General features: G+C 41.5%; 1 protein-coding gene across 9 annotated transcripts in view; it reads right to left on the minus strand.

The window, feature by feature from the left end:
- LOC130362758 (golgin subfamily A member 6-like protein 22) overlaps positions 1-27545 on the minus strand; it is a 127556-nt gene that overhangs the window by 27531 nt on the left and 72480 nt on the right. For 8 of the 9 annotated variants that reach the window (XM_056567739.1, XM_056567733.1, XM_056567735.1 and 5 more), the window contains 4 exons: positions 20468-21001; positions 11066-11188; positions 4861-5052; positions 109-204 (listed from right to left, as the gene is read on the minus strand). In XM_056567739.1, the coding sequence (XP_056423714.1) occupies positions 109-204; positions 4861-5052; positions 11066-11188; positions 20468-21001 (945 nt within the window). The remainder of the gene's footprint in view (positions 1-108; positions 205-4860; positions 5053-11065; positions 11189-20467; positions 21002-27545) is intronic. The other variant, XM_056567740.1, reaches the window with a different exon arrangement.

The following is a 27545-nucleotide window of genomic DNA, read 5'->3' on the forward strand; positions in this document are numbered from 1 at the left end:
CCTATATATCTACTGCTAACGTTCTCACTGTCAGAAACTCCCAATGACTATTTATAATGACGATATTTATTATAAAAAAAAAACTAACATGTTAATTCTGTAACATACTTTTTCCTTGAGTAATTCAGCTATTACTGGTGAGCGTCTTTTCTTCAGCCTTTCTAGATCAGCCTTTGTAGTCTCCAATTGCATAAGGATTTCAGCCTGCAAAGTATTATAAGACTCAGAAAGACAGTCAAGCACTTAGGGGTTTACAGTGACAGCTGCAAATGTTATCTTCTAAAACTGTCTAAACAGGGAATTTAGAGCTCTGCATCAGAAGTTAAAGCTATGACCACTATGAAAATATAGTAAAAAATGAATCAGCACAGAATCTTGGACCTAAAACAACTTGGTGTTAACAATTACTTTAGGCTGACTTACGCATTAGATTTAGAATTGGCGGACTATCTGATGTGCATGGGGGCAAGAAGGGTCAGGCATGTTGCATGCCCAAACCTTTAGGATATGAACCCTTCCAGAGGTGTTGTGCTTATCTCCCTATCGAAATTAATATGATTTTTTGGCTAAACCAATGCTAACGGAACATGTCTTATGTGTATCACTTACTTTAGGCTTTAAGAAACATAAAGAGTTACTATCATTTCAGTTTTGATCAGTCAGGTTCTCTGACCCCCCCACCAATAACTAGACATAGCTGGGTGAAGCCTGCAGCAGTAATGCGCTTCACTTTTGGCACTCTGTGTGTCTGATTGAAGAATTTGGGCCCTATTATAGTCAATAGAGCCCATCAAAACTCGACCAATCAAAACATTTGACATGTCTCTGCGTCATGTCAGGAATTTATGTAATGATAGTAAAGCTTTGACAGAAGAAATTCTTAGATAATTTAGCCAAATGTAAAAATGTTTGTGATATTATAGACTTTATATTGTTTTTTTGTGTTTGTCCTAGTGCTCATTTTATTGCATGTATAAGTTTCAGCTTTATTACTAAATGGCATTTATTAGTTATGACTTTATTCAAATGCTTAGTCTTTTGGTTGGTAAACCGGTATCAGGATCTGCTGCGGATTTAAAGTTGTAAAATCCCCATTTGAGCATCCACAACTGTGAATTTTACAAGGGAATTCTGATTTCTTTTTGATTGCCTTATAAAATCCGCAGGAGTTCTGGTGTGTGTGAAGACACCCTGGGGGTACATTCACATGTAACTAATCCACTGCAAGTTTCCCACAGCTGAAATTCTGCTTGCAAATGATGTTGCTACTCATTGAAGTCAATGGGTAGCAACATTATCCGCATATTGTCAAAAAATGAAAAAGTAATAACACAAAGATGCAAATTGTTACTAGTGGTGTTGTACTTTTTGGAGCTGATGGGAAAAAAAGCAATTTTACCATATACTCGATTATACATGACACTGATACCAAAAGATCTTGTTAATCCTAGTCTCTGTATACATAAGAACTATACTTATTTTACTAGACATCTTAGAAATCAAATGTGACAACCAGTGCACCTTGGCCCTGATTTACTACTGTAAACCCGACAGGTATTGTCGGGTTGTGTGCCAGAAAGTCTGTCTGCGCCAGAATTTGAAAAAAACCCGACCAACTCTCCATTTTACTGAGAAAACCCAAAAAAGGGGAGTGGTCATTGAGAATAGAGGGCGTGGCTGCAAAAAGGGGGAGTGTCCACCAAATTTTTACAAAAATCCAACATATTTACTAAGGTTTCCACAGAAAATGTGGTGGATTTGAGCTCTGGAAAACCCCAAAGCTCAGAGCATGTGTACAAAAAGCAAAATGTAGGGAAAAGTGCAAAATGTAGGGAAACCTTAGTGTGGTAGCCCAGTACGGGATGGTATTTCCCCATACCTGTCCTGCCCTGTCAGGCAGTGTCCCCAGGGCTCCTGCAATATAAATATGTTGTGTATTATATTCTGTGTTGTATCTTTAATAAATGTACCATGTGATTGTTACCCAGGAGGTTCTAGTGACCAGCTGACCCCAAAGGTGACTGTTATGAGCCTATTTTGTGATCCTGTACCAGAAAGCCACATAGAGTTAGTTTAGTCAAATGCAAGATGGAGTCTCTTACCTGGAGGGGTCTCTTAGGCATGTTCACAGGGACCTATAGGTGGTCTTTTGTAACATTGGAAAAGGGGGGGGGGGGAGAAAACATAATAAAAGGCATGGCAAGGAGGATGAGGTTCTCTTTCTCTTCCGGGCCAGCAACCATGACACCTTCTATTCAACTTCTTGGTGGGGCCCATTTATCAACAGAAGGAATGCAGCTACTTGTCCACTGCCTTTGCTACAGTCTTATACTTGCCATAAGGGTGCACCGAAGCTAAGTATTTCAGTATTATATTATTTTGTGTGTTTTATATACAATAGTTGTACAAATTAAGGAAAATCCACCCAAATAGCCAACAGATAGTGTCTTCTGCTATAATTGTTGAACATGTGTTTCCTTACACTGCAGATTTAAGTTTCTAGCTAGTAGTATTATCTGTTTCTCTTTTCTCTCTTAGTTAGAGTGTGTTCAGTTTAATTGTTTATTAAACATCTTTATTTCTGCCAGTATTTGGGTGTGTAGTGTTAATTTGTGCATTGGATATTAGGATATAACTCTTCCAAAATTCCTAATAATAGGTTGGCCTGTGGGGTATTTATGAATGCATTTGGTCTCTAGTAATACTGCTTAGTTAAGTGTCTAATGTACCTGGTCTTTGTGAAAATATATTCACCTAGACCACATGGTGGCAGCCATCTTGTGTCTCAGCCATTGATGACCTCAGATGCACGGTCTGCAGATACTTAACTGGTTGTATATCCTTTGGAGCCAAATCTAATTCTGCCCCAAAGTCACAATCCACAACAGTGACCTATGGGCTCCCTGCTAGTCTCCCCCATATAAACTCTGGGTGGAGGTAGCTTCTCTCTCTTCTTCCTGAGGTCCAGTGCAGTCAAGTCGTCTTAGTGTGTGTGTCCAGAACGTTGGAGGCTTTAAGTCAAGTCCTGCAGCCTCAAGCCAAGTGAAAGTTAGCTAAAGTCACAATCCTGTCAGTCAAGTCAAGTCTTCTGTCTATCCAGCGTGGCCTGCACTAAATTCTCCTGTCTGCTACAAGTCCCAGCAAACCTGCGAGGTCTCTGTGTCAATGGTCACCTCCTTGGGCCCTAGCTGTACTGCATAGACTGTACCAAGTGTCTACCCTCAGTAAAGCAACCGTTGTCCATAACTTGGCGTTGGTGTCTTCATTGCCCCCATGCCTAGCCCAGGATCCAGCAGCATACCTTTGGGTGGTTAAGGCTAAACCACGCCCTGACATCACAAACACAAGTGGTTAATACCATCTGCCCCTAGGGCAGTGACATCTGCCCTGCAGGACACACCCCGCCATTACCACATTAGTAAATACCGTGGAATTTTTTTTTTTTAGGGGATTAAAGCCCACAAAGAAAACTACATTCCACTCTTAGTAAATCAGGGCACTTGTGTTTTCTGCTCCCTACATCCCTCCATCCCGCTTTAATTCCCTGGTTTATATGGGACATTCAGATGAGATAGGCAGCTCAGGCCAATAGCGCTTAGGGGGACTTTACCTCTGTTGGCTTGAACATGTGCAAACCACTCATAGCCGCAATGGGACATTGACAAGCTTGCTCTAACCCCCCTCTTGCCCTTTCCATAAATTATAGATGTTCCAGAGCTTGTGTACTGTGCCTGGAGTCGTCTGTGATGGGCTTCTCAGACACAGAAGGTGGCAGGGCAGGGGAGTCGGCGCGTATGTTCCATTTGGTGCGCTCTCCTGAGATCCTGGCCACTCAGCCCTCTTCTGCTATACAGAGAGAGAGAGTGATGTCAGTAACCAATGCCACCAAATGTTCACAAAGGAGAATAAGGAGTGTCCACAAGCTTGCAAATTACCGTATAAGACCGTATAAGACGTTGGTGCGTCCTATATTGCGAATACACAACTATCACAGCGGTCCCTGCGGCCATCAACGGCCGGGACCCGTGGCTAATACAGGACATCACCGATCGCGGTGATGCCCTGTATTAACCCTTCAGACTATCAAAGCTGACCGCTGCGTCTGAAGGGAAAGTGACACTAACCCGGCTGCTCAGTCGGGCTGTTCGGGACCGCCGTGGTGAAACCGGGAGGGAACTTACCTGCCTCCTCGGTGTCTGCTCCGTGCCGGGATCCCCTGCATGGTCGGCGCTCTCCTTCGACATCATCACGTCGTCGCGCACGCCGTCCCATCATCCAATAGGAGCGGCATGCGTAGCGACGTGATGACGGCGACGTGATGACGGCGACGGAGAGCGTGGATCCCGGGGAAGAAGACGTCCGGAGCGTCGGCGACACCACAGAGACGCGGCGACAGCGATGGAGCGACATCCAGGGCAACGGTAACGAGCGGTGACGGGTCCGGAGCGGCGGGGACACGTGAGTATTACCTCCTCCAGTGGTCTTCAACCTGCGGACCTCCAGATGTTGCAAAACTACAACTCTCAGCATGCCCGGACAGCCAACGGCTGTCCGGGCATGCTGGGAGTTGTAGTTTTGCAACATCTGGAGGTCCGCAGGTTGAACATCACTGTTGGGTTCAGAATCTTTTTCCTAGATTTTGCACCTTTAAAATTGGGTGCGTCTTATATGCCGGTGCGTCCTATAGGGCCAAAAAATACGGCACATGTAATTGTAAAAGAACCTAACTTAACATGCACTACATAGAATGTAATGTTGCAGATGAGAATTCCCCTTTAAATGATACGGACTTACTAAGAAGGCCACTTTTCAAAACTAAGATTTCTATGACTCTGAAATAATGTGTCATGTGCATTGTACCTTCTCTCCCTCCAGACTGAACACTTTCAGGTTTTCACGCTCCTTGGCCTTTTCAAGCTGCGACTTCAAGTCTTCTATATCAGAAATGAATTTCTTTTGCTCACTTTTTAACAACTGTTCCTGGTCTTTTTCAGTGTTTTGTATTGTATTGAGCTTTGTATTTAGTTCTTCAGTTTCTCTCAGCAAACAGCCCTATTGCAAGTAACAAAAAACAAGAAAAATGACAAGTACGTTTAGACAATACTTGTGGAGTAAGATGTCAGAGAGAAGAATCTAGGACACAGAAATAATCATTATTGAAAAGGAAAAATCAAGATGAAAAACATCACGTAAAAGGAGATTTGTCTTGCAGTCAAGGCTCATACACAGTAAGGGTACGTTCCCACACGGCGTATTTTGCTGCGTATTTGCTGCGTATTTGGTGCTGCGTATTTTCCTACCCATTGACTTCAACAGGGAAAATAAAATACGCAGCAGCAAATACGCAGCAAATACGCCGTGTGGGAATGTACCCTAAAGCTACATGTATTCCCCTTTAATAATGGTACATGGAGATGCTATATTTCTGTATTATAGACCTGGAGTCACTACAAGTGCCACAGTAGAATTAAAGGGGTACTACAGTGGAAAACAAATTTTTTTTTAAATCAACTGGTGCCAGAAAGTTAAACAGATTTGTAAATGACTTTTATATAAAAATCTTAATCCTTCCATTACTTATCAGCTGCTGTATGCTCCACAGGAGCTGTCTGACCACAGTTCTCACTGCTGACACCTCGGTCCATGGCAGGAACTGTCCAGAGCAGGAGCAAATCCCCATAGCACACCTATTCTGCTGTGGATATTTCCTGACATGGACAGAGGTGTCAGCAGAGAGCACTGTGGTCAGACCAAAAAGAAATTCAAAAATAAAAGAACTTCCTCTGTAGTATACAGCAGCTGATAAGTACTGGAAGGATTAAGATTTTTAAATAGAAGTAATCTACAAATCTTTTTAAATGGGCACTCCACTGCTCAGCGTTTGGAACAAACTGTTCCGAACGCTGGAGCCGGCACCGGAAGCTCGTGATGTCATATCCCCCCGCCCCATCAATGCAAGTCTATGGGAGGGGGTGTGATGGCTGTGATATAGACTTACCTGGAGGGGGCAGGGGGCGGGGTTATGATGTCACAAGCTCCCAGAGCCGGCTCCAGCGTTGGGAACAGTTTGTTCCAAACGCTGAGCAGCGGAGTACCCCTTTAACTTTCTGGCACCAATTGATTTAAAAAAAATATGTTTTCCACCGGAGTACCCCTTAAAGGTGCCTATATGCTTTTAATTGCTGTTGGCTATCCCCCAACCTACCTCATAGACATGAGCGGTTGGCATGGGCAAATAATCATGTGCCCTCAACAGGGACAGGGAGAGGTGTAAGCTCTGATGACAGTTTATCTCTTCCAGAACAATAAAGTATATCAGACGAAATCAAACCTGATCGTTCTGTCCCCAGACATCATCTATTTGGGGAGAGTCGGGAGTCGGCCATACACTGTAGAAAGTTGGCTGAACTTGCCCCTGGGATCAGATAGCTATCCTGTTACTGTGGATAAGGGACAACTTTACAACATGGGGAATCCATTTTAAATTAAGTCTTTATGTTAATCATATTTAAAAAAAAATTGGGGTGATTTTTCTCCTCAGGCCTTTCTCAATATCAGGCTCAGGCCTTTTACAATAGGTGATGGCCAGAGCTCTCCCCCTCTCTGCACAATGACCTCTGTAAAGGCTTCAGAACATGCCTAAATGGCTCTCCTATAGAAGTGAATAGGGTCCCTCTAGTCTATTGTTTTCTATATCCAAGGGCTTGCTGTAAAGCATCTCTAATTACTTTAGATGGGTCCTCGGAAAGAAAATTACAGTCATAAAGAAACAGATGGAAGCCATAACATCACGATCATTTGTTCACAATCCTGCTGTGAAGCACAGTAACATAGTTCTTAAGGTTGAAAAAAGACCAGAGTCCATCAAGTTCAACCTATAACCCTAATGAGTCGATACTGAGTTGATCCAGAGGAAGGCAAAAAACCCTCATACTAGAGGTAAAAATTCCTTCCCGACTCCAAATATGGCAATGAGAATAAACCCCTGGATCAACGTTCTGTCCCTATAAATCTAGTATCCATAACCTGTTATGTTATTATTCTCCAAAAATGCATCCAGACCCCTTTTGAATTTTTTTACAGAGCTCTCCATGACCAACTCCTCAGGCAGAGAATTCCACAGTCTCATTGCTGTTACAGTAAAGAACCCCCGTCTGTGCTGGTGTAGAAACCTTCTTTCCTCTAAACGTAGAGGATGCCCCCTTGTTATAGATACAGTCCTGGGTATAAATAGATCATGGAAGAGATCTATGTAAGGTCCCCTTATATATTTATATATAGTTATTAGGTCTCCCCTAAGCCTTCTTTTTTCTAAACTTAATAACCCCAATTCTGATAATCTTTCTGGGTACTGAAGTCCTCCCTTTCCCCGTATTACCCTGGTTTCCCGTCTTTGAACCCTCTCTAGCTCCACTATATCTTTCTTGTACACTGGTGCCCAGTACTGTATACAGTATTCTATGTGAGGTCTGACTAGCGAATTTGTACAGCGGTAGAATTATTTACTTGTCGTGGGCATCTATACCCCTATTGATGCACCTCAGGATTTTATTAGCCTTGGCAGCAGCTGCCCGACACTGGTCACTACAGCTAAATTTACTATTAACTAAGACTCCAAAATCCTTTTCCATGTCAGTCGTCCCAAGTGTTCTCCCATTTAATACATAATCCCAGCCCGGATTTTTCTTCCCTATGTGCATTACCTTACATTTATCATTGTTGAATCTCATCTGCCACATCCCAGCCCAAACCTCCAACCTATCCAGATCCATTTGTAATAGTGCACTGTCCTCTATAGTGTTTACCGCTTTACAGAGTTTAGTATCATCTGCAAAGATTGCTACTTTACTATTCAACCCCTCTACAAGTTCATTAATGAATATATTAAATAGAACAGGACCCAAGACGGACCCCTGTGGTACCCCACTTGTAACAGGCACCCAATCAAAATAAGTACCATTGATAACCACCCTCTGTTTCCTACCATTGAGCCAGTTACTTACCCACTTACACACATTCTCCCCCAGCCTGATCCTTCTCATTTTATGCACCAACCTTTTATGTGGCACCGTATGAAATGTTTTGGAAAAATCGAGATATATGACATCCGGCGATTCCCCTGGTCCAGTCTGGAGCTCACTCCTCATAAAAGCTGATCAGGTTAGTTCGAAAGGACCGATCCCTCATAAAGCCATGCTGATACGGGGTCATACATTTATTTTTATCAAGATATTCCAAAATAGTTTTCCATATTGGTTTTATTTAATTTCTGACCCTTTTATTCCCATAAGGTATATACATCTTACAGTGAGAATTTATGATATTTTTAAAAGTCTCCCATTTAGTGTCAGTATTCTTGTTTTTGAGGACATTATCCCAATTAATATTGTTAAGGGCTTCTCTGAGTTGATCGAACTTTGCTTTCCTAAAGTTCATTGATTTTGTGGCCCCTCGAGAGATTTGCTTTACTATGGAGAAACTTTACTATTCTGCATGAATCTAAAGTCCCTGAAGAATCAAATTCTCATGGAAGGACACTTCCATGTCAGATCACCACTAATCACTGTCAGGTGACTCACTTTTAACCACCCAGCACCCAGGGCATCATGACTGTCACCTCTAGTATGGATCTCATGGCATCATGAACAAGGCGCACACAATCATATCTAAGCGAACCGTCACTAGGAGTAAAGATACAATTCACTTACCTAGCTCTGGATCTATATACCATGGACAGGGATCAAAAAGAAAACCCAAAGGGTCATTAATGCACAAAAATAAATAAATTATGTACCTGTAACACATTTAAAAGATACCAAAAAATAAAAAAAGGAAGAGTCACATGTCATTTCAGGTGGCGTCATCCCAGACTTTAGGTAATGTAGTGGCACCTATTCCTGCACTGCCGTTTTCCATTATACTTACCATATGCACTGTATTATAAGCAACTGTGATTTCCGCTATATATTTATCTGTGGTATATGTTTTGTTATTTACTTACTTATATTTATTAACTTTCAATGCTGAGGACCTGGTGATGTCGCTTTCTGCTTTTTATGATGTATGACTCTCCCTTTTTTAATTTCTGGTAACTTTTAAATGTGAATAAGAAAGATAATTTTTATTTTTGTGTATACAGTGGGGATCAAAAGTTTGGGCACCCCAGGTAAAAATTTGTATTAATGTGCATAAAGAAGCCAAGGAAAGATGGAAAAATCTCCAAAAGGCATCAAATTACATATTAGACATTCTTATAATATGTCAACAAAAATTAGATTTTATGTCCATCATTTACACTTTCAAAATAACAGAAAACAAAAAAATGGAGCCTGCAAAAGTTTGGGCACCCTGCAGAGTTGATATCTTGTACTGCCCCCTTTGGCAAGTATCACAGCTTGTAAATGCTTTTTATAGCCAGCCAAGAGTCTTTCAATTCTTGCTTGAGGTATGTTTGCCCATTCTTCCTTACAAAAGTCTTCCAGTTCTTTGAGATTTCTGGGCTGTCTGTCACGCACTGCTCTTTTAAGGTCTATCCATAGATTTTCAATTATGTTGAGGTCAGGAGAGTGTGAAGGCAATGGCAAAACCTTCAGCTTACGCCTCTTGATGTAATCCCCCGTGGATTTCAAGGTGTGTTTAAGATCATTATCCATAGAAGCCATCCTCTCTTTAACTTCAGCTTTTTCACAGATGGCATCAAGTTAGCATCCAAAATTTGCTGAAATTTTATTGAATCCATTTTTCGTTCTACTCGTGAGATGTTCCCTGTGCCACTGGCTGCAATACAACCCCAAAGCATGATTGATCCACCCCCATGCTTAACAGTTGGATAGAGGTTCTTTTCATTAAATTCTGTTCCCCTTCTTCTCCAAACGTACCTTTGCTCATTCCGGCCAAAAAGTCCAATTTTAAACTCATCGGTCCACAGAACTTGTTTCCAAAAGGCATCAGGCTTGTCTATGTGTTCATTAGCAAAGTTCAAATGCAGATTTTTGTGGTGAGGAAGTAGAAGAGGTTTTCTTCTGATGACTCTTCCATGAAGACCATATTTGTACACGTATCTCTTTATACTGGAATAGTGTACTACAACTCTAGTGTCTGCCAGATCTTTCTGGAGGGATTGTGCAGTCAAACCTGGGTTTTGAATAGTTTTTCTCACAATCCTGCAAGCTGTTCTGTCTGATATTTTTCTTGGTCTTCCAGATCTTGCTTTAACTTCCACTGTTCCCGATGACTGCCATTTCTTAATTACATTCCGAACAGAGCATATTGACATCTGAAACGTTTTGCTATCTTCTTATAGCCTTCTCCAGCTTTGTGAGCGTCAACTATTTTCAGTTTCAGATTTCTAGACAACTGCTTAGAAGAACCCATGGTGCTGATTGTTGGGGCAAGGTCAGATGAGTCTGGGCATTTAAAACATTTGAGATTGACATCACCTGGTCTTCCCAGATGATGACTGAGAACAATTCATGACACTGGCAGGTCTCAGCTTTGCAAAGGGGGCAGTGCATGTTATAAATTCTGCAGGGTGCCCAAACTTTTGCAGATGCCATTTTTTTCCTGTTATTTTGAAAGTGTAAATGATGAAAATAAAATCAAACTTTTGTTTACATATTATAAGAATGTCTAATCTGTAATGTGATGCCTTTTGGAGATTTTTCCATCTTTCCTTGGCTTCTTTGTGCACATTAATACAAATTTTTACCTGGGGTGCCCAAACTTTTGATCCCCACTGTAAGTGACTTCTTGGGTTTCCTTTAGGGTTGTTGTCTGTTGCAGAGTTCACATGGGAGCATAGTTATTAAACGGAGCAACTGTGCTATTTACCGTTATAGTTACATTCCATTTGATATCCTGTATTTGCTTGTTTTTGGTTATACTTGAACCAGGACAGGACAGAGTGGCTTGTAAGCACCGCCTGGCACCCAGCAATGGTGGCACAACCCCCACCAGACTCCCCCACAGTTATACCCCTGATTAAACATTTATGAAACAAACTAGAATTAAAAAAAATTACAGCTTTCAAGACATAGAAACGCTATACCCTCAAGAATTTACTCACAATCTTTTCTTGTTTCTCTCTGTTACTCTTCTCAAGCTTAAGATAGTCTTCAGAACTTGCAAGTTGTTTCCTGAAATTATTTTCACAACTTTCCATGAAAAGGAATCCTTCATATAATGCATCCTACACATTCAAAGAATTATGTTACTGATGGAATGCAGGGAAAATCATCCATTGCCACGCATAGTCAAGGCCATGTTCACATTAATAACACATTGGTTTTTCAGAAAAGTCATGGCAAAAAATCAGCAAATAAAACAAAGATTTCTACTTTTGTTTGTCTGGGGATCTGGATTAGCGCTACCGTAGTTTATTCCTATTAGGGAATATGACCAGTATCAGCTGCCTCCACTATGATGGACCTGGTTTGTCTATGTATTACCCTGTCAGCCATTCATTTAAAGGGGTACACCAGTGGAAATATTTTTTTTTTAAATCAACTGGTGCCAGAAAGTTAAACAGATTTGTAAATTACTTCTATTAAAAAAAGTTAACCCTTCCAGTACTTATCAGCTGCTGTATGTTCCAGAGGAAGTTGAGTTGTTCTTTTCTATCTGACCACAATGCTCTCTGCTGACACCTCTGTCTGTGTCAGAAACTGTCCAGAGTAGGAGTAAATCCCCATAGTAAACCTCAACTGCTCCAGACAGTTCCTGACACGGACAGAGGTGTCAGCAGAGAGTGCTGTGGTCATACTGAAAAGAACAACTCAACTTCCTCTGGAGCATACAGCACCTGATATGTACTGGAAGGATTAAGATTTTTTAATAGAAGTAATTTACAAATCTGTTTAACTTTCTGGCACCAGCTCATTAAAATAAATAGTTTTCCACCCCTTTAAAGGAGCTTGTCTTTATGACACAACCCCTTTAACCTGTTAAGGACGAAGGGCGTACAGGTACGCCCTTGCTTCCTGGTACTTAAAGGGGTTATCCACCATAAGGTGATTTTAGTATGTACAGTAATGGACATGCTCAGGAAGGATCTCTGCTTGTATTGGGGCTAAATGGCTATGTTGTGAGATTACCATAATACTGTGGCTAGCTTTTTGTGAACTGGTATTTCCTGTTTGACTTTTCTTTTTTTGACTACTCCCTCCCACATATCAGCCACCCTACCCATTGAAACATAAATGAGCTGCATCCATTCAAAAGACCTGTGGTTTTAAATCAGGGTGCCTACAACTGTTGCATTAGTTGCAGATTGATCTCTCCCACCTAGCGATCCCTCCACCCATCGAAGCAGACAGGCTCCCTGTCATCAGCTGACTAGTGAATCAGGTCTCGGCTGCACTTTTTGCAACCTGGGAAAAATCTGAGACAACAGTCATTTTGTATGCTGTTAAACATAAATATTGGGGTGAAAATCACATAAGAATTGTGAGAAAACTGTCACACACAGGTACAGACACTATATTATGAACTACACTAACTTTACAGCCCCTGTAGCATAGTCAAATAAGAAAACATTCCTGGAATACCCCTTTAAGGACCAAGTGTGTACCTGTACGCCCTGAGTCCTTAAGCGGCTTTGAAGAGAGCGCAGGAGCTGCGCTCGCTTCAGAACAGTGAGTGTCGGCTACTATGAGTAGCCAGACACTCACTGCTAATGACAAACAGCGGTAATCCCACCATTGCCAATCATTAACCCTTTAGACGCCGCAATCAATACCGATCACAGCGTCTAAAGTGAAACTAAAAATCTCTGGTAACTCAGAGGGGCTGACAGAAGCCCCGCAATGCGAACCCCCATGCCTTAGCCAGGCTATCAGTGGATTGCCAATCACACTGTATAATGCTACGCCATAGGCATTGCATAATACAATAAATGCAATCAAATGATTGCATATAAAAGTCCCTTATGGGGACTTAAAAAATGTTAAAAAAATAAATTTAAAAAAAGTTTCAAAAATTATATAAAACCCCCTCCACTAATAAAAAAATGTATTTCTCTTATTTTCCCATTTTACAAAAAAAGAAAAAAGTTAACATATTTGGTATCGCTGCGTGTGTAAATGTCCAAACTATTGAAATATAATGTTTATGATCCCACACAGTAAATGACATAAACATTAAAAAACAATCAAACACCAAAAATACAGATTTTTAATCACATCATATGAGAAAAAAAATTATAAAAAGCGATCAAAAAGTCACATCAAAGCAAAAATGGTAGAGATGAAAACCATAGATCACGGCGCAAAAAATGAGCCCTAATCATCCCTGTATAAAGAAAAATAAAAAAGTTATGGGTGTTGCATATGAATTTTGTTTAAAAAAAAAAAAAAAATTTGCATATTTTTTAAGTAGTACAATAATTGAAAAACTGTATAAATTGGGTATATTTTTTAATCGCATTGATCTACAGAATAAAGATAATGTATAATTTGTTACCATAAAGTGCACAGCGTAAAAACCAAACCTCCCCAAAAGTTACAGAATTGCAGTTTTCTTATAAATTTCTGCCCACAAATATGAATTTAATTTCATGGTACAACTTATGGTAAAATGAATGATGTCATTCCAAAGTACAATTGGTCTCCCAAAAAACAAGCCCTCATATGGGTCTGTAAGTGAAAAAATAAAAGTGTTACAGATTTTAAATGGAGAGGAGGAAAAAGCAAAAACGCAAAAGTTAAATTGTCAAAAAATTGGCCTGGTCCTTAACCCCTTAAGGACTCAGCCCATTTTGGCCTTAAGACAATTAAGACAATTTAATTTTTACGTTTTCATTTTTTCCTCCTCTCCTTCTAAAAATCATAACTCTTTTATATTTTCATCCACAGACTAGTATGAGGGCTTGTTTTTTGCGCGACCAGTTGTCCTTTGTAATGACATCACTCATTATATCATAAAATGTATGGCGCAACCAAAAAACACTATTTTTGTGGGGAAATTAAAACGAAAAACGCAATTTTGCTAATTTTGGAAGGTTTTGTTTTCACGCCGTACAATTTATGGTAAAAATGACGTGTGTTCTTTATTCTGAGGGTCAATACGATTTAAATGATACCCATTATTATATACTTTTATATTATTGTTGCGCTTAAAAAAAATCACAAACTTTTTAACCAAATTAGTACGTTTATAATCCCTTTATTTTGATGACCTCTAACTTTTTTATTTTTCCGTATAAGTGGCGGTATGGGGGCTCATTTTTTGCGCCATGATCTGTAATTTTTTTTGATACCACATTTGCATATAAAAAACTTTTAATAAATTTTTTATAATTTTTTTTTTAATAAAATGTATTAAAAAAGTAGGAATTTTGGACTTTTTTTTATTTTTTTTCGTTCACGCCGTTCACCGTACGGGATCATTAACATTTTATTTTAATAGTTTGGACATTTACGCATGCGGCGATACCAAATATGTCTATAAAAAATGTTTTTTACGCTTTTTGGGGGTAAAATAGGAAAAAACGGACGTTTTACTTTTTTATTGGGGGAGGGGATTTTTCACTTTTTTTTTACTTTTACTTTTACATTTTTTTACATTTTTTTTTACACTTGAATAGTCCCCATAGGGGACTATTCATAGCAATACCATGATTGCTAATACTGATATGTTCTATGTATAGGACATAGAACAGATCAGTGTTTTCGGTCATCTTCTGCTCTGGTCTGCTCGATCACAGACCAGAGCAGGAGATGCCGGGAGCCGCACGGAGGAAGGAGAGGGGACCTCCGTGCGGCGTTATGAATGATCGGATCCCCGCAGCAGCGCTGCGGGCGATCCGATCGTTCATTTAAATCGCGAACCGCCGCAGATGCCGGGATCTGTATTGATCCCGGCACCTGAGGGGTTAATGGCGGACGCCCGCGAGATCGCGGGCGTCGGCCATTGCCGGCGGGTCCCTGGCTGCGATCAGCAGCCGGGATGAGCCGCGCATGACACGGGCATCGCTCCGATGCCCGCGGTTATGCTTAGGACGTAAATGTACGTCCTGGTGCGTTAAGTACCACCTCACCAGGACGTACATTTACGTCCTGCGTCCTTAAGGGGTTAAGGTCAAAATGGGCTTCATCTGTTAAAGAAGCACTCTGTTTTTTTTAGTTTTTTTTTTTGCCTATATCATGCACACTCACCATCACTAGTCCTACAGTGCATTTGTTATATGCCAGCACAGCTGCATCCTTGTGTTTGATAACTTTAAATTAGTCATGTGATCACCAATCTGACTCAGATCTTCCAGTGGCTAATGGTTACAACAGGGTGTCAGATTCTAACTTACAGTGGCCTACAGGATGATATCATCATCTATCATATCCTCTCCTACTAGCTTTTAGACCGAGCCCCGCCCTTCCCAGCTCTATCTGCTATCTCTATGGCAGAGTTTCCCAACCTTTTTGTGCTTTCTGTTTTTGCTGTGATTTTCCCCATATTATGGCAAAAATAGGGATTGTACTGCAATTGTGCAAAATATGGTAAATATGTTCAATTACCATGATTTTGTTACCACTCTTTTGGAATATTGCTGCAAAACAGGTACAATGCAATAAAAATGTCTGAAAAATGCAGTAAATATTCAATGTGTAAACATAAAAAAATAAGTCAGACGCCTAAATAAGTCAAATCTTCATAAAACACATCGATTGTGATTATAGATCTAATCAATTTTTCCTCCTGTATCACAACAGCACAGTGTGAACTGACATCAACTCACTAATCAGTTCCCCTGGGTGATCTCCAGCACCAGCAGCCTCATGAGATAATAATCAAATGCTCCAGCCAAAGTCAGAGGATTCATGGGAAACATAGGCTGCATTACAGAACCCACATCATTGTGCATTTGAAAACCTAAATGAAGCCTATCCCATACCTGCCACATCAGCAAAAAGAGGTAAGCAAAAGGCATATAAAAAAACCTCCACATTATTTTCTAATAATAGCCTATGCTGCAATATATACGCAGAAAATTCTCAGTATGCTTCTTTAAAAGTCCAGTAAAGCAGTACTATATTTTAGATGAGCCAACTCTAGCATCATAGAAATCTCAGTAATTGGTGCTTGTTTGTTGGGCCTTTACAAGGCTGAATAAATCGGGCTGTTTGCTCATGTGGACCCTTAAATTTAGTTTTCACAGAGACAAATAACAACAATTTAACCGCAAAATCCAGTCAGCCAACCAATGAGCAGATTTTTAAAGTATTTTTAAATTATATTTAAAAAAATAATAATAATTTAAAAAAAAAATAATAATAAAAAAAAATATATATATATATATATATATATATATATATATATATATATATGTTACTCAGTACCTAATCCTGACCATGTACATCTTATGTTATGCCTTTATCACCTATATTTGTTATTAAAAAAAACTTTTCATTAGCTCACAGTGTTAAAAATCCTCTCAGGGGAAGGGGGCGTGTCCCTCCCTTGTGGTGGAGGGAGGTGATTGGTGTGTCTGCTCATGCAGCTTTGTCCATGAGTCATCTCTTGTCCATGACTTATGGACAAGCCTGATGCTGCTGCATGACTGGTTAGTGTCCCATTAGGTATGGGGACCCCTAAGGGTGCGTTCACACTGCGGAATCTCTGCCCGGAGCGGAGATTCTGTCTGGCGGCCGCCATCGAAAATACTTCGGCGCTAGGGCGGCGTGGCACTGGGCCGTCACCATTGACGGCTATGCAGTGCTTGCGGAATCCGTGCAAAGAATGAACATGTTCCTTCTTTGCGCAGAACAATTTCAGCAGCAGAGTTGTCTGCCGCTGAAATTCCGCAGTGTGAACGGGTCTCGTGCAGACTAATGTTAAGTTCACACTACGGAATTTCGCTCGCGTAATTCCGCCCGTGGAATTCCATGGGAATTCCGTAGTGTAAACATACCTTAATGGTGGGGCCGTTTTCTTTATTAAATATTCAAACTTTTTAAACAACCATATTACAAAAGGTCTTTAATTTCTTTTCAGTAACAACATCTAAAAAGTTTTGGGATCTGACAATGCCCATTTAAACAGAATGTTGTGCTCATTGTTGTGCTTCCTAAGCCTGGAAAGGACCCAGTGTTACCTGACTCTTACAGACCTATTTCCTTTTTTATTGTTGATATGAAGATTTTGGCTAGAGTATTGGCTACTTGCCTGTATGGGGTTATTTGTGCTACCATTCATCTTGACCAAACAGGGTTTAAGCCAGGTAGAGCTACTGATGTGAATGTGAACACCTGCAGCTCAACATAGCAGTGGTGGGGGAGGGCTTTCCTACTGGTGTGGTTGTTAGTCTGGATATTTATAAGGACTTTGATTCGGTACTGTGGCCCTATCTTTGGGAGGTTCTGGGTGTGTTTGGGTTTGGACCCCGTTTCTGTGCCTGGGTTCACTTGCTCTATGCTAGTCCTAGGGCCCATATTTGCACTAACTTAGATGTTTCTGCTCCCTTTCTTCTGGGTCTTGGGATGAGACAGGGGTGCCCGCTCTCTCCCTTCCTGTTTGCGCTGGCGATAGAACCCTTGGCGGCAGCCATTCGTAGGGACCCGAATATCTGTGGTATTCCCAGGGGGTCTATTGTAGAGAAGGTTTCCCTTTATGCAGATGATACTTTGGTGTAAATGGCGGATGCTGGGGGCTCTCTCCTGTCCCATTTACTTGACCGATTTGGTGTGATTTCGGGCTTGTGGGTCAACTGGGCTAAATCCTCCCTAATGGCACTTTTGTCTCGGGTCCCTCTCCCTCCCTCTCTTCTGGCTATGGTGCAGGTAGTTTCTTGCTTCAGATACTTGGGGGTAGAGGTAACTTCGTCCCTATCTACCCCTGAACTTGGAACCGCTCTTATGCTCCACTGTGGAGCGGATGACTGCCTGGTCCTCCCTCTCTCTCTAGCTGGCAGGATCAATATATTTAAAATGATTTACCTTCCTAAATTCCTTTATCTCTTTCACTTAGCTCCTGTAATCCCCCCTAGGAAATTTTTTAATACACTATGTGGTGCTCTGGGAGCCTTCTACTGGAAGGGAAAACTTCCCATACTTGGTCGGGCCCTTCTCCAGGCTCCTAAGCGGCATGGCGGCTTGGCTGCCCCTGATGTATATAACTATATTCTTGCCTCCCAACTGGTTTATGCAGCATGGTGGATCGGTCTGGATTTGTCGAACTCGGCGACGGCCCTGGCTGGTGCACTTATGGGTTCCTATAAACCTCTCACTAATACACTCTACAGGTATCACTCCTGTTCTTCCTTTCCTACTCCTCTTCAAACTATAGCTAAAGTGGGGTCCGTGGTGTCGGGAAGTGTGCTTGTGTATATGTATGTGTGCTTGTCTGTGTTGGGCCTCCTCTGGTTGGGTCTCAGATATGCCATTCTATCCACCTGGTGCTCATCCTGGTGTAATTTGAATCCCTGTTACTGTCTTAGAGCTGGTTTCTGGGACCCTCGGAGACTGTTATTTTATATGTTGCTTTTATTCCTCCTTGGCGGTGTTTGTTATTAAAATTCCAAACCTTAAATACTTAAAAAAAAAAAAACACACACACACTACATTTTAATTATTGTCGGCTACATTTTTAGTGCCCTGTCCACCCACATAAATTGATCCCTGTTTAAAAATTTATTAAAATTATGTTATAAAAATATATAAATTTCGTTAAATACACTTTTTTTCCATCCTTTTTTTTTCTTTGGTACCCAACAAATTTTGAAAAAAAAATGAAAGGGGCCAAAAATGTTATTTCCACTCAAAGGCAAAAACACCAGAAAAAAACACAAGAAAAAAACACCAAACACATGAAAATGCTGTGGCGTTTTTTTTTGGGGGGCCACAAAAAAAAACAAGTGGAAACTTAGCCTTACAGTGGGGATCAAAAGTTTGGGCACCCCAGGTAAAAATTTGTATTAATGTGCATAAAGAAGCCAAGGAAAAATCTCCAAAAAGTATCAAATTACATATTAGACATTCTTATAATTTGTCAACAAAAGTTTGATTTCATTTCCATCATTTACACTTTCAAAATAACAGGAAAAAAAAATGGCATCTGCAAAAGTTTGGGCACCCTGCAGAATTTATAGCATGAGACATGCCAGTGTCATGGATTGTTCTCAGACATCATCTGGGAAGACCAGGTGATGTCAATCTCAAAGGTTTTAAATGCCCAGACTCATCTGACCTTGCCACAACAATCAGCACCATGGGTTCTTGTAAGCTGTTGTCTAAAAATCTGAAACTGAAAATAGTTGACACTCACAAAGCTGGAGAAGGCTATAAGAAGATAGCTAAACGTTTTCAGATGTCAATATCCTCTGTTCGGAATGTAATTAAGAAATGGCAGTCATCAGGAACAGTGGAAGTTAAAGCAAGACCTGGAAGACCAAGAAAAATATAAGACAGAACAGCTTGCAGGATTGTGAGAAAAACTATTCAAAACCTACGTTTGACTGCACAATCCCTCCAGAAAGATCTGGCAGACACTGGAGTTGTGGTACACTATTCCACTACATACTTGTACAAATATGGTCTTCATGGAAGAGTCATCAGAAGAAAACCTCTTCTACATCCTCACCACAAAAATCAGCGTTTTAACTTTGCAAATGAACATATAGACAAGCCTGATGCATTTTGGAAACAAGTTCTGTGGATCGATGAGGTTAAAATTGAACTTTTTGGCTGGAATGAGCAAAAGTACATTTGTAGAAGAAGGGGAACAGAATTTAATGAAAAGAACATCTGTCCAACTGTTAAGCATGGGGGATCAATCATGCTTTGGGGTTGTATTGCAGCCAGTGGCACAGGGAACATCTCAGTAGTAGAAGGAAAAATTGATTCAATAAAATTTCAGCAAATTTTGGATGCTAACTTGATGCCATCTGTGAAAAAGCTGAAGTTAAAGAGAGGATGGCTTCTACAAATGGATAATGATCTTAAACACACCTCGAAATCCACAGGGGATTACATCAAGAGGTGTAAACTGAAGGTTTTGCCATGGCCTTCACAATTTCCTGACCTCAACATAATTGAAAATCTATGGATAGACCTTAAAAGAGCAGTGCGTGACACAGCCCAGAAATCTCAAAGAACTGGAAGACTTTTGTAAGGAAGAATGCCTAAAGATACCTCAAACAAGAATTGAAAGACTCTTGGCTGGCTACAAAAAGCGTTTACAAGCTGTGATACTTGCCAAAGGGGGCAGTACAAGATATTAACTCTGCAGGGTGCCCAAACTTTTGAAGATGCCATTTTTTTGTTTTCTGTTATTTTGAAAGTTTAAATGATGGAAATAAAATCTAACTTTTGTTGACATATTATAAGAATGTCTAATCTGTAATTTGATGCCTTTTGGAGATTTTTCCATCTTTCCTTGGCTTCTTTATGCACATTAATACAAATTTTTACCTGGGGTGCCCAAACTTTTGATCCCCACTGTATAAGAAGATCAAACAGACTTTGTTAATCCTACTCACAGAACTGACAGCTGTACGTTCATGTTCTTCTTTGGACTTCTTATTGGCTTCTTGTTTTCTCAGCTCAGCCTCTAACTCACTTACTTTCAGCTGCAGGGCTTCTTTCTCCCTCTTTGTCTGTACAAGGACCTTGTCAAAATCACTTCTTATTTTCTTCTCATTTTTGCATGACTGACATTCTGGAAGCTTGACTATCTCAGGAGACAAGCGGTCTGTGGTCTTTGGAACTGGTATCTCCAGCCACATTTGCTTTTCCAGTCTACTTTCCTTTTGTCCATCGAAACAAAATGTAGGCACGTTTACCAGATTACTAGTGGTGCATCCAAAATCCTTGGAATATTTGGACTTGTCAAGGAATGTCTTAGCAGGCTTGGGGGTTTTCTCTAATGCTTTTTCCACTTGTGGTAAATTGATTTTTTCCCCTCGCATTTCTCTAGAAAGATCTGAGTTTGATGCATGATCCTTGAGTTTTCTATCCAGCGGTTTCGAGTTGGAGATGAGACTGAGGTGAATCGGAGGGAAAGACGTCTGAAGCTGCAGGACAAATGTACATATTTTAGGATGATGGATCCTTTTAAGTATTAACATAATCTACAAAACTGAATGTACATGATAGATTCTAATGGATGAAATCCTATCACTGATGAACTGTGATAGGTCAAAGATTTTAGTATTGTTGTCAAAATACATCTAAGGAATACAAAAACATAAGGAAACTATTAGTAGTATGGTTCATAACAAAATATATCCAACACGAAAAGCATTAGCAACATCTAAAACACAAAGAGGATTATCTAACGTAAGTAGGGAGGTTTATAAGCTTACCACATCTCTCAATCACTGACCTGTTCCTTCTGTATATTTTACAGTACTGCCAGCAATCTGCCAGGTGCTTATTAACCCCTTAAGGACCAGACCCATTTTGGCCTTATGGACCAGACCAATTTTATTTTTGCATTTTTGTTTTCTCCTCCTCGCCTTCTAAAAATTATAACTCTCTTATATTTCCATCCACAGACCCATATGGGGCTTGTTTTTGCCTCATCAATTGTACTTTGTAATTACATCACTTATTATACTATAAAATGTACGGCACAACCAAACAAATATTATTTATGGGGGAAAATTGAAAAGAAAACCGCAATTTAGCACATTTTGTAAGGTTTTGTTTTCACGCTGTACACTTTCCGGTGAAAATGGCATGTTTTCTTTATTCTGTGGGTCAATACGATTAAGATGATACCCATGTTATATGCTTTTCTATAACTGTACCGCTTAAAAAAAATCTCAAACCATTTTAACAAAATTAGTATGTTTGAAATTGCCCTATTTTTACCACCTATAACGTTCTCATTTTTCCATATATGAGGGCTAATTTTTTGCACCATGATCTGTAGTTTTTATCAGTACCACTTTTGCTTAGGTTTTACTTCTTATACATTTTTTTATAACATTTTTTTGGAATAAAATGTGACAAAAAAGCAGCAATTTTGGACTTTTTCCGCGGATGTCCGCCATTACCGGCGGGTCCCTGGGATCTTCTGTGCATGACGTGAGCACCGCTCCGGTGCTCGTGATCATGGCGGCGCGTAAATGTACGTCATGGTGCGTTAAGTACCACGTCACCATGACGTACATTTACGTCCATTGTAGTTAAGGGGTTAATGTGGATTTCCCGATCCCCCCCTCAGTTAAAGGGGTATTCCAGGAAAAAACTTTTTTTTATTTTTTTTATAATACATATAACAGTTTTGTTTTTTGGAGTGATCTGACGGGTACGCTTTAAGTGTATATTTCAGGATATAGTTGTTGTTAAAGGGGTTATCCAGGAAAAAAACTTTTTTTTTATAGATCAGTTGGCTCCAGAAAGTTAAACAGATTTGTAAATTACTTCTATTAAAAAGTCTTAATCCTTTCAATAATTATCAGCTGCTGAAGTTGAGCTGTTGTTTTCTGTCTGGCAACAGTGCTCTCTGCTGACATCTCTGTCTGTCTCGGGAACTGCACAGAATAGTAGAGGTTTGCTTCTAAACTGGGCGGTTCCCGAGACACGTGTCATCAGAGAGCACTAAGACAGAAATGAACAACTCAACTTCAGCAGCTCATAAGTACTGAAAGGATTAAGATTTTTTTTTTAGAAGTAATTAACAGATCTGTTTAACTTTCTGGAGCCAACTGATATATAAAAAAAATTTTTTTCCTGGATAACCCCTTTAACAGCAACTATATCCTGAAATATACACTTAAAGCGTACCCGTCAGATCACTACAAAAAACAAAACTGTTATATGTATTATGTGTCTATGACCTACATTTTTCTCAAAATTAGCTTAATTTCTGAAATACCTTAATTTTGTCCACCAGAAGCAGGTGGCGGGTCCCTCACTGTGATAACCACTCCCCCTCCCTCTCCTCAGTCCAGTGCTTCCCAACCAGAGTGCCTCCAGCTGTTGAAAAACTACAGCTCCCAGCATGCCCACACATCATTTGGCTGTGCAGGCATGCTGGGAGTTTTAGTTTTGCAACAGCTGGAGGCATATGATTATAGTCCCCCTTTATTACACCCACACACCCACACACACTGGCTTTATATATTCTTACACATACACATTAGATACACTGATATACACACATACATATATCCACACACACATACATGCAGGGACACTTACTTTTTCGTCTGCAATGCAATGTGTTTCTGCCTCTCTCACACAGCAGACATCAGTGAGAGCCCGGCAGCAGTCTTCCTGCCCCTCCCCTTCTCTTCACATGAGTCTGCAGTGTGTACAGCCCCCCTCCCCACCTCCAAAACGTCCAGGACGAAGCAGTGTACATAGTAGGGCTGAATGCATTCCAGAAAGCAGGGGGGGGGGGGGGGGGGGCAGTTGTTTGACTGGCTTTTTCAGCATGAAATACTGAAATTTTCTAATGAAAGCAATTGCAAAATTGGTTTTGCATGCTTTACAACATATCAAAAGTTTTTATGTCTGACAGTGCCTATTTAATCTAATCATTTTATTATATTCTGATTGTATATTTCTTTCTATGTTTTCTTTACATGATTATTGGGGAAAACACTTTTTTTGCAGAGTTCAAGTTTACATCAGGCACCTGGACATCAAAAAAAATGTATTCAAGAAATAACTAATTGACTATTATGAGAGAGAATTGTGTGTATGCTCTGTGCCACAGAGCATGCACACAGCTCTCTCTTATGGAAGCTTAGAGTCTGTCTCATATGCAGCAGACACAGTGCAGGGAAGTGAAGGAGGGAGGTGAACTGTCTTCACCTACGGTGTCCATTTTAGGACATCGTCAGTCGTCAGCTGTATCTCTGTCCTTCGTCAGGCGAAACAGCGTCTCGCCTCGTCCCTCAGACCAATCTCAGTCAGGCATCAGCTGAAACTCCCTCCTCCATCCTTTGTCATCCTAAAGTCTCTCATCCAAAACTCTGTCATCCCTCAGACGAAAAACCTTCCACCCATGTAGCAGAGCTGAGTCAGTGTCGGCTCTCTGCTATATGGGTTCTGCTGTACATGCTATTCATTGTCGGCTCTGCTATACAGTGCTGTGCAGTGTCGGCTCTGCTATGTGTCTGAGGGAGTATCGTCTGAGGCATGACAGCATTTCGGATGAGGGAGTTTCGGATGACTTTCAGGAGTTGTGGCTGAAAGATGACAGCGATTGGTGTGAGGGAGGAGGCGGGATGCCGTTTCGCCTGACAGAGGACGGAGTTGCGGCTGACGACTGACGGCGATCGGTCCGAGGGAGGAGGCGAGACGCCGTTACACCTGCCGGAGGACAGAGGTACGGCTGACGACTGACGATGTCCTAAAATGGACACCGTACTGATCATATATTGACAGTGGTTTGATCATGTCTTATCTGTCTCTAGCTTTTTAATAGAAGTGTTACCTTCTGCAGTAATTCTCCCTTTTGTGACAATTGGATGACTACTATCAATATCCGATAAACTGAAAATAATTTTCCTATCTATTAATTTGCTGACAATGCAGGACTCCGGAGAGAGAAGTTATATGAAGTTTTTTCTCAAATAAAAAAAGGAATGGGACCTACTTGGATGGGCCCCTTCTTTTTAAGGGCCCCATAGCAGCCGCATGATCTGCCTCTATGGTACATATGCCCTTGCATATATGTTTAACATGTAAACATGATTGAACCAATTGGTCATGTTCTGATGATGCATTTCCTTTAACTTTAAAGGAGATCTTGAGTGTTAGACACTTATCCCCTATCCGCATATAACAGGGTGTCTGAATGCTGGGATACAAGCACGATCTCCTGTACGGGGCCAGAGCAGGAGGGGTGTCGGCTGCAGCATTACGCCATGGCTGACACGCTCCCTCTATGGGAGAGGCGGCGATGCAGCGTTTGTGCATCCCGCCTCCCCCATAAAGCTGCATGGAGAGGGCGTGTCGTTGACCTCAGTGAGGTTGACGACACGCGCATTAGCCACACAGAGCAGGTCCCAGTGGTCGGGCACTCCGCGATCAGACACTTATCCCCTATCCTGCAGATAGGAGCCAAGTGTCTAACACTGCAGTACTCCTTTAATTTACATTTACATTTTTTCTACAGTCTGAGGAGAATGTTGCTTATTTGTAAAGATTAACCCCTTAACCCCTTAAGGACCAAGGGCGTACAGGTACGCCTTTGCTCCCTGGTACTTAAGGACCAAGGGCGTACCTGTACGCCCGTGGGAATTTCGGTCCCCGCCGCGCGCCGGGCGGGGATCGCGCCGGGGTGACTGCTGATATCTATCAGCAGGCACCCCGCGCAAATGCCCAGGGGGGTCATTAGACCCCCCCATGTCGGCGATCGGCGCAAATCGCAAGTGAATTCACACTTGCGATTTGCGCCGATTCCGGGTCATACGGGTCTATGGTGACCCGGTGACCCGGAATAGAAGGGGGATCGCGGGTGTCCTAGACACCCACGATCCCCCTGTAGCGATAGGAGTGAGGTGGCAGGGTTGCCACCCCTCCTATCTCTGCTATTGGTGGTCTAGACGCGACCACCAATAGCAGATCGGGGGCGGAGGGGTTTACTTTCGGTTTCCCCGTCCTGCCCTCCCACAATAGGCGGGGCAGGACGGGGAAACCGACAGGGACCGGCGCCGAAGATCCACTTACCCATCGGCGACGGCAGCGGCGACGATCAGCGGCGGCAGCGGGCGACGATCGGCGGAAGAAGAGGACCGCGACGCAGCTCCCTGGATCCAACGGAAGCCGGTGAGTTACTTAGCAACATCTGGAGGGCTACAGTCTGAGACCACTATAGTGGTCTCTAAACTGTAACCCTCCAGATGTTGCAAAACTACAACTCCCAGCATGCCCAGAGAGCTGTTTAGGCTTGCTGGGAGTTGCAGTTTTGCAACAGCTGGAGGTCTACAGTTTGAGACCACTGCAAAGTGATCTCTATACTGTGCACCTCCAGATCTTGCAAAACTACAACTCCCAGCATGCCCAGACAGCAGTTTGCTGTCTGGGCATGCTGGGAGTTGTAGTTTTGCAACATCTGGAGGTCCACAGTTTGGAGACCACTATGCAGTGGTCTCTAAACTATAGCTCTACAGATGTTGCAAAACTGCAACTCCCAGCAAGCCTAAACAGCAAACAGCTGTCTCTGCATGCTGGGAGTTGTAGTTGCGATCCCTCCAGCTGTTGCATAACTACAGTATAAGCGGCGGTATGAGGGCTTATTTTTTGCGCCGTGATCTGTACTTTTTTATTAATACCATATTTGCTTATACAAAACTTTTATTACATTTTTTATTAATTTTTTGGGGAATAAAATGTTATAAAAAAGCAGCTATTTTGGACTTTTTTTTTTTTTACGTTCACGCCGTTCACCGTACGGGATCATTTACATTTTATTTTAATAGTTCGGATATGTATACAAAATAATCTTTTTACACTTTTTGGGGGTAAAATAGGGAAAATGGGACAATTTACGTTTTTATTGGGGGAGGGGGTTTTTCACATTTTTTTTACTTTATTTTTTTACTTTTATTTTTACGCTTTAATAGTCCCAATAGGGGACTATTTAAAGCAATCACTCGATTGCTAATCCTGTTCAGTGCTATGTATAGGACATAGCACTGATCAGGGTTATTGGTGATCTTCTGCTCTGGTCTGCGGGAAGGCAGATCAGAGCAGAAGACTCCCGGAAGACAGCGGAGGCAGGTGAGGGGACCTCTGTCTGCCGTGCAGGATGATCGGATCGCCGCGGCAGCGCTGCGGGCGATCCGATCATCCTGTTAAGTGACCGCGATGCTGCAGATGCCATGATCGGTATTGATCACGGCATCTGAGGAGTTAATGGCGGACGTCCGCGGGATCGCGGGTGTCCGCCATTACCGGCGGGTCCCTGGCTGCGATCAACAGCCGGGACCTGCCACGCATGATGCCGGCATCGCTCCGATGCCCGTGGTTATGCTCAGGACGTAAATGTACGTCCTGGTGCGTTAAGTACCATGTCACCAGGACGTACATTTACGTCCTGCGTTGTTAAGGGGTTAAGTAATCCATGTGTAAATAATCCTATTGATCAGATTCAATATCTGACCTAAATAAAATAGTTTGTAAACAACTTTAATCGTTTGGATTATAGTCTATTAATGGTGGTGGGTAGGAGAGTAGTATTTTTTATTTTTTTTTGTCTGAAATCCTATGCAAGTCTATGTGACTTCCGACATCTCCAGATGCGCGGGACGAGATATTAGATCGGGATATGAGGATTGTACAGTATATGGGGAAAAGATAGGAGGACATATATAAGGACAGGATGTGTGTAATAGATGTGAGGTTGGGATATGCCGCTAGAATATAAGGACAGGATATGAGGGCAGCATATGAGGTTGGCATATGAAGATGGGATATGAGGTTGGGATATGAGAACGGGATGGGAGGTTGAGATATGAGGTTGGGATATGAGAACAAGAGCATCATTGTTGTTTACCCTTTCCACAAGGTGTAGGTAGGAAAAGCAGGCAATGCCAGGTACTTAGATAGAAGTTATATAAACCTTGGAATAATGTTGATATTGTCCAGTCTGCG

This window comes from Hyla sarda, chromosome 3 (assembly GCF_029499605.1).
Source record: "Hyla sarda isolate aHylSar1 chromosome 3, aHylSar1.hap1, whole genome shotgun sequence".
Classification (NCBI taxonomy): Eukaryota; Metazoa; Chordata; class Amphibia; order Anura; family Hylidae; genus Hyla; species Hyla sarda.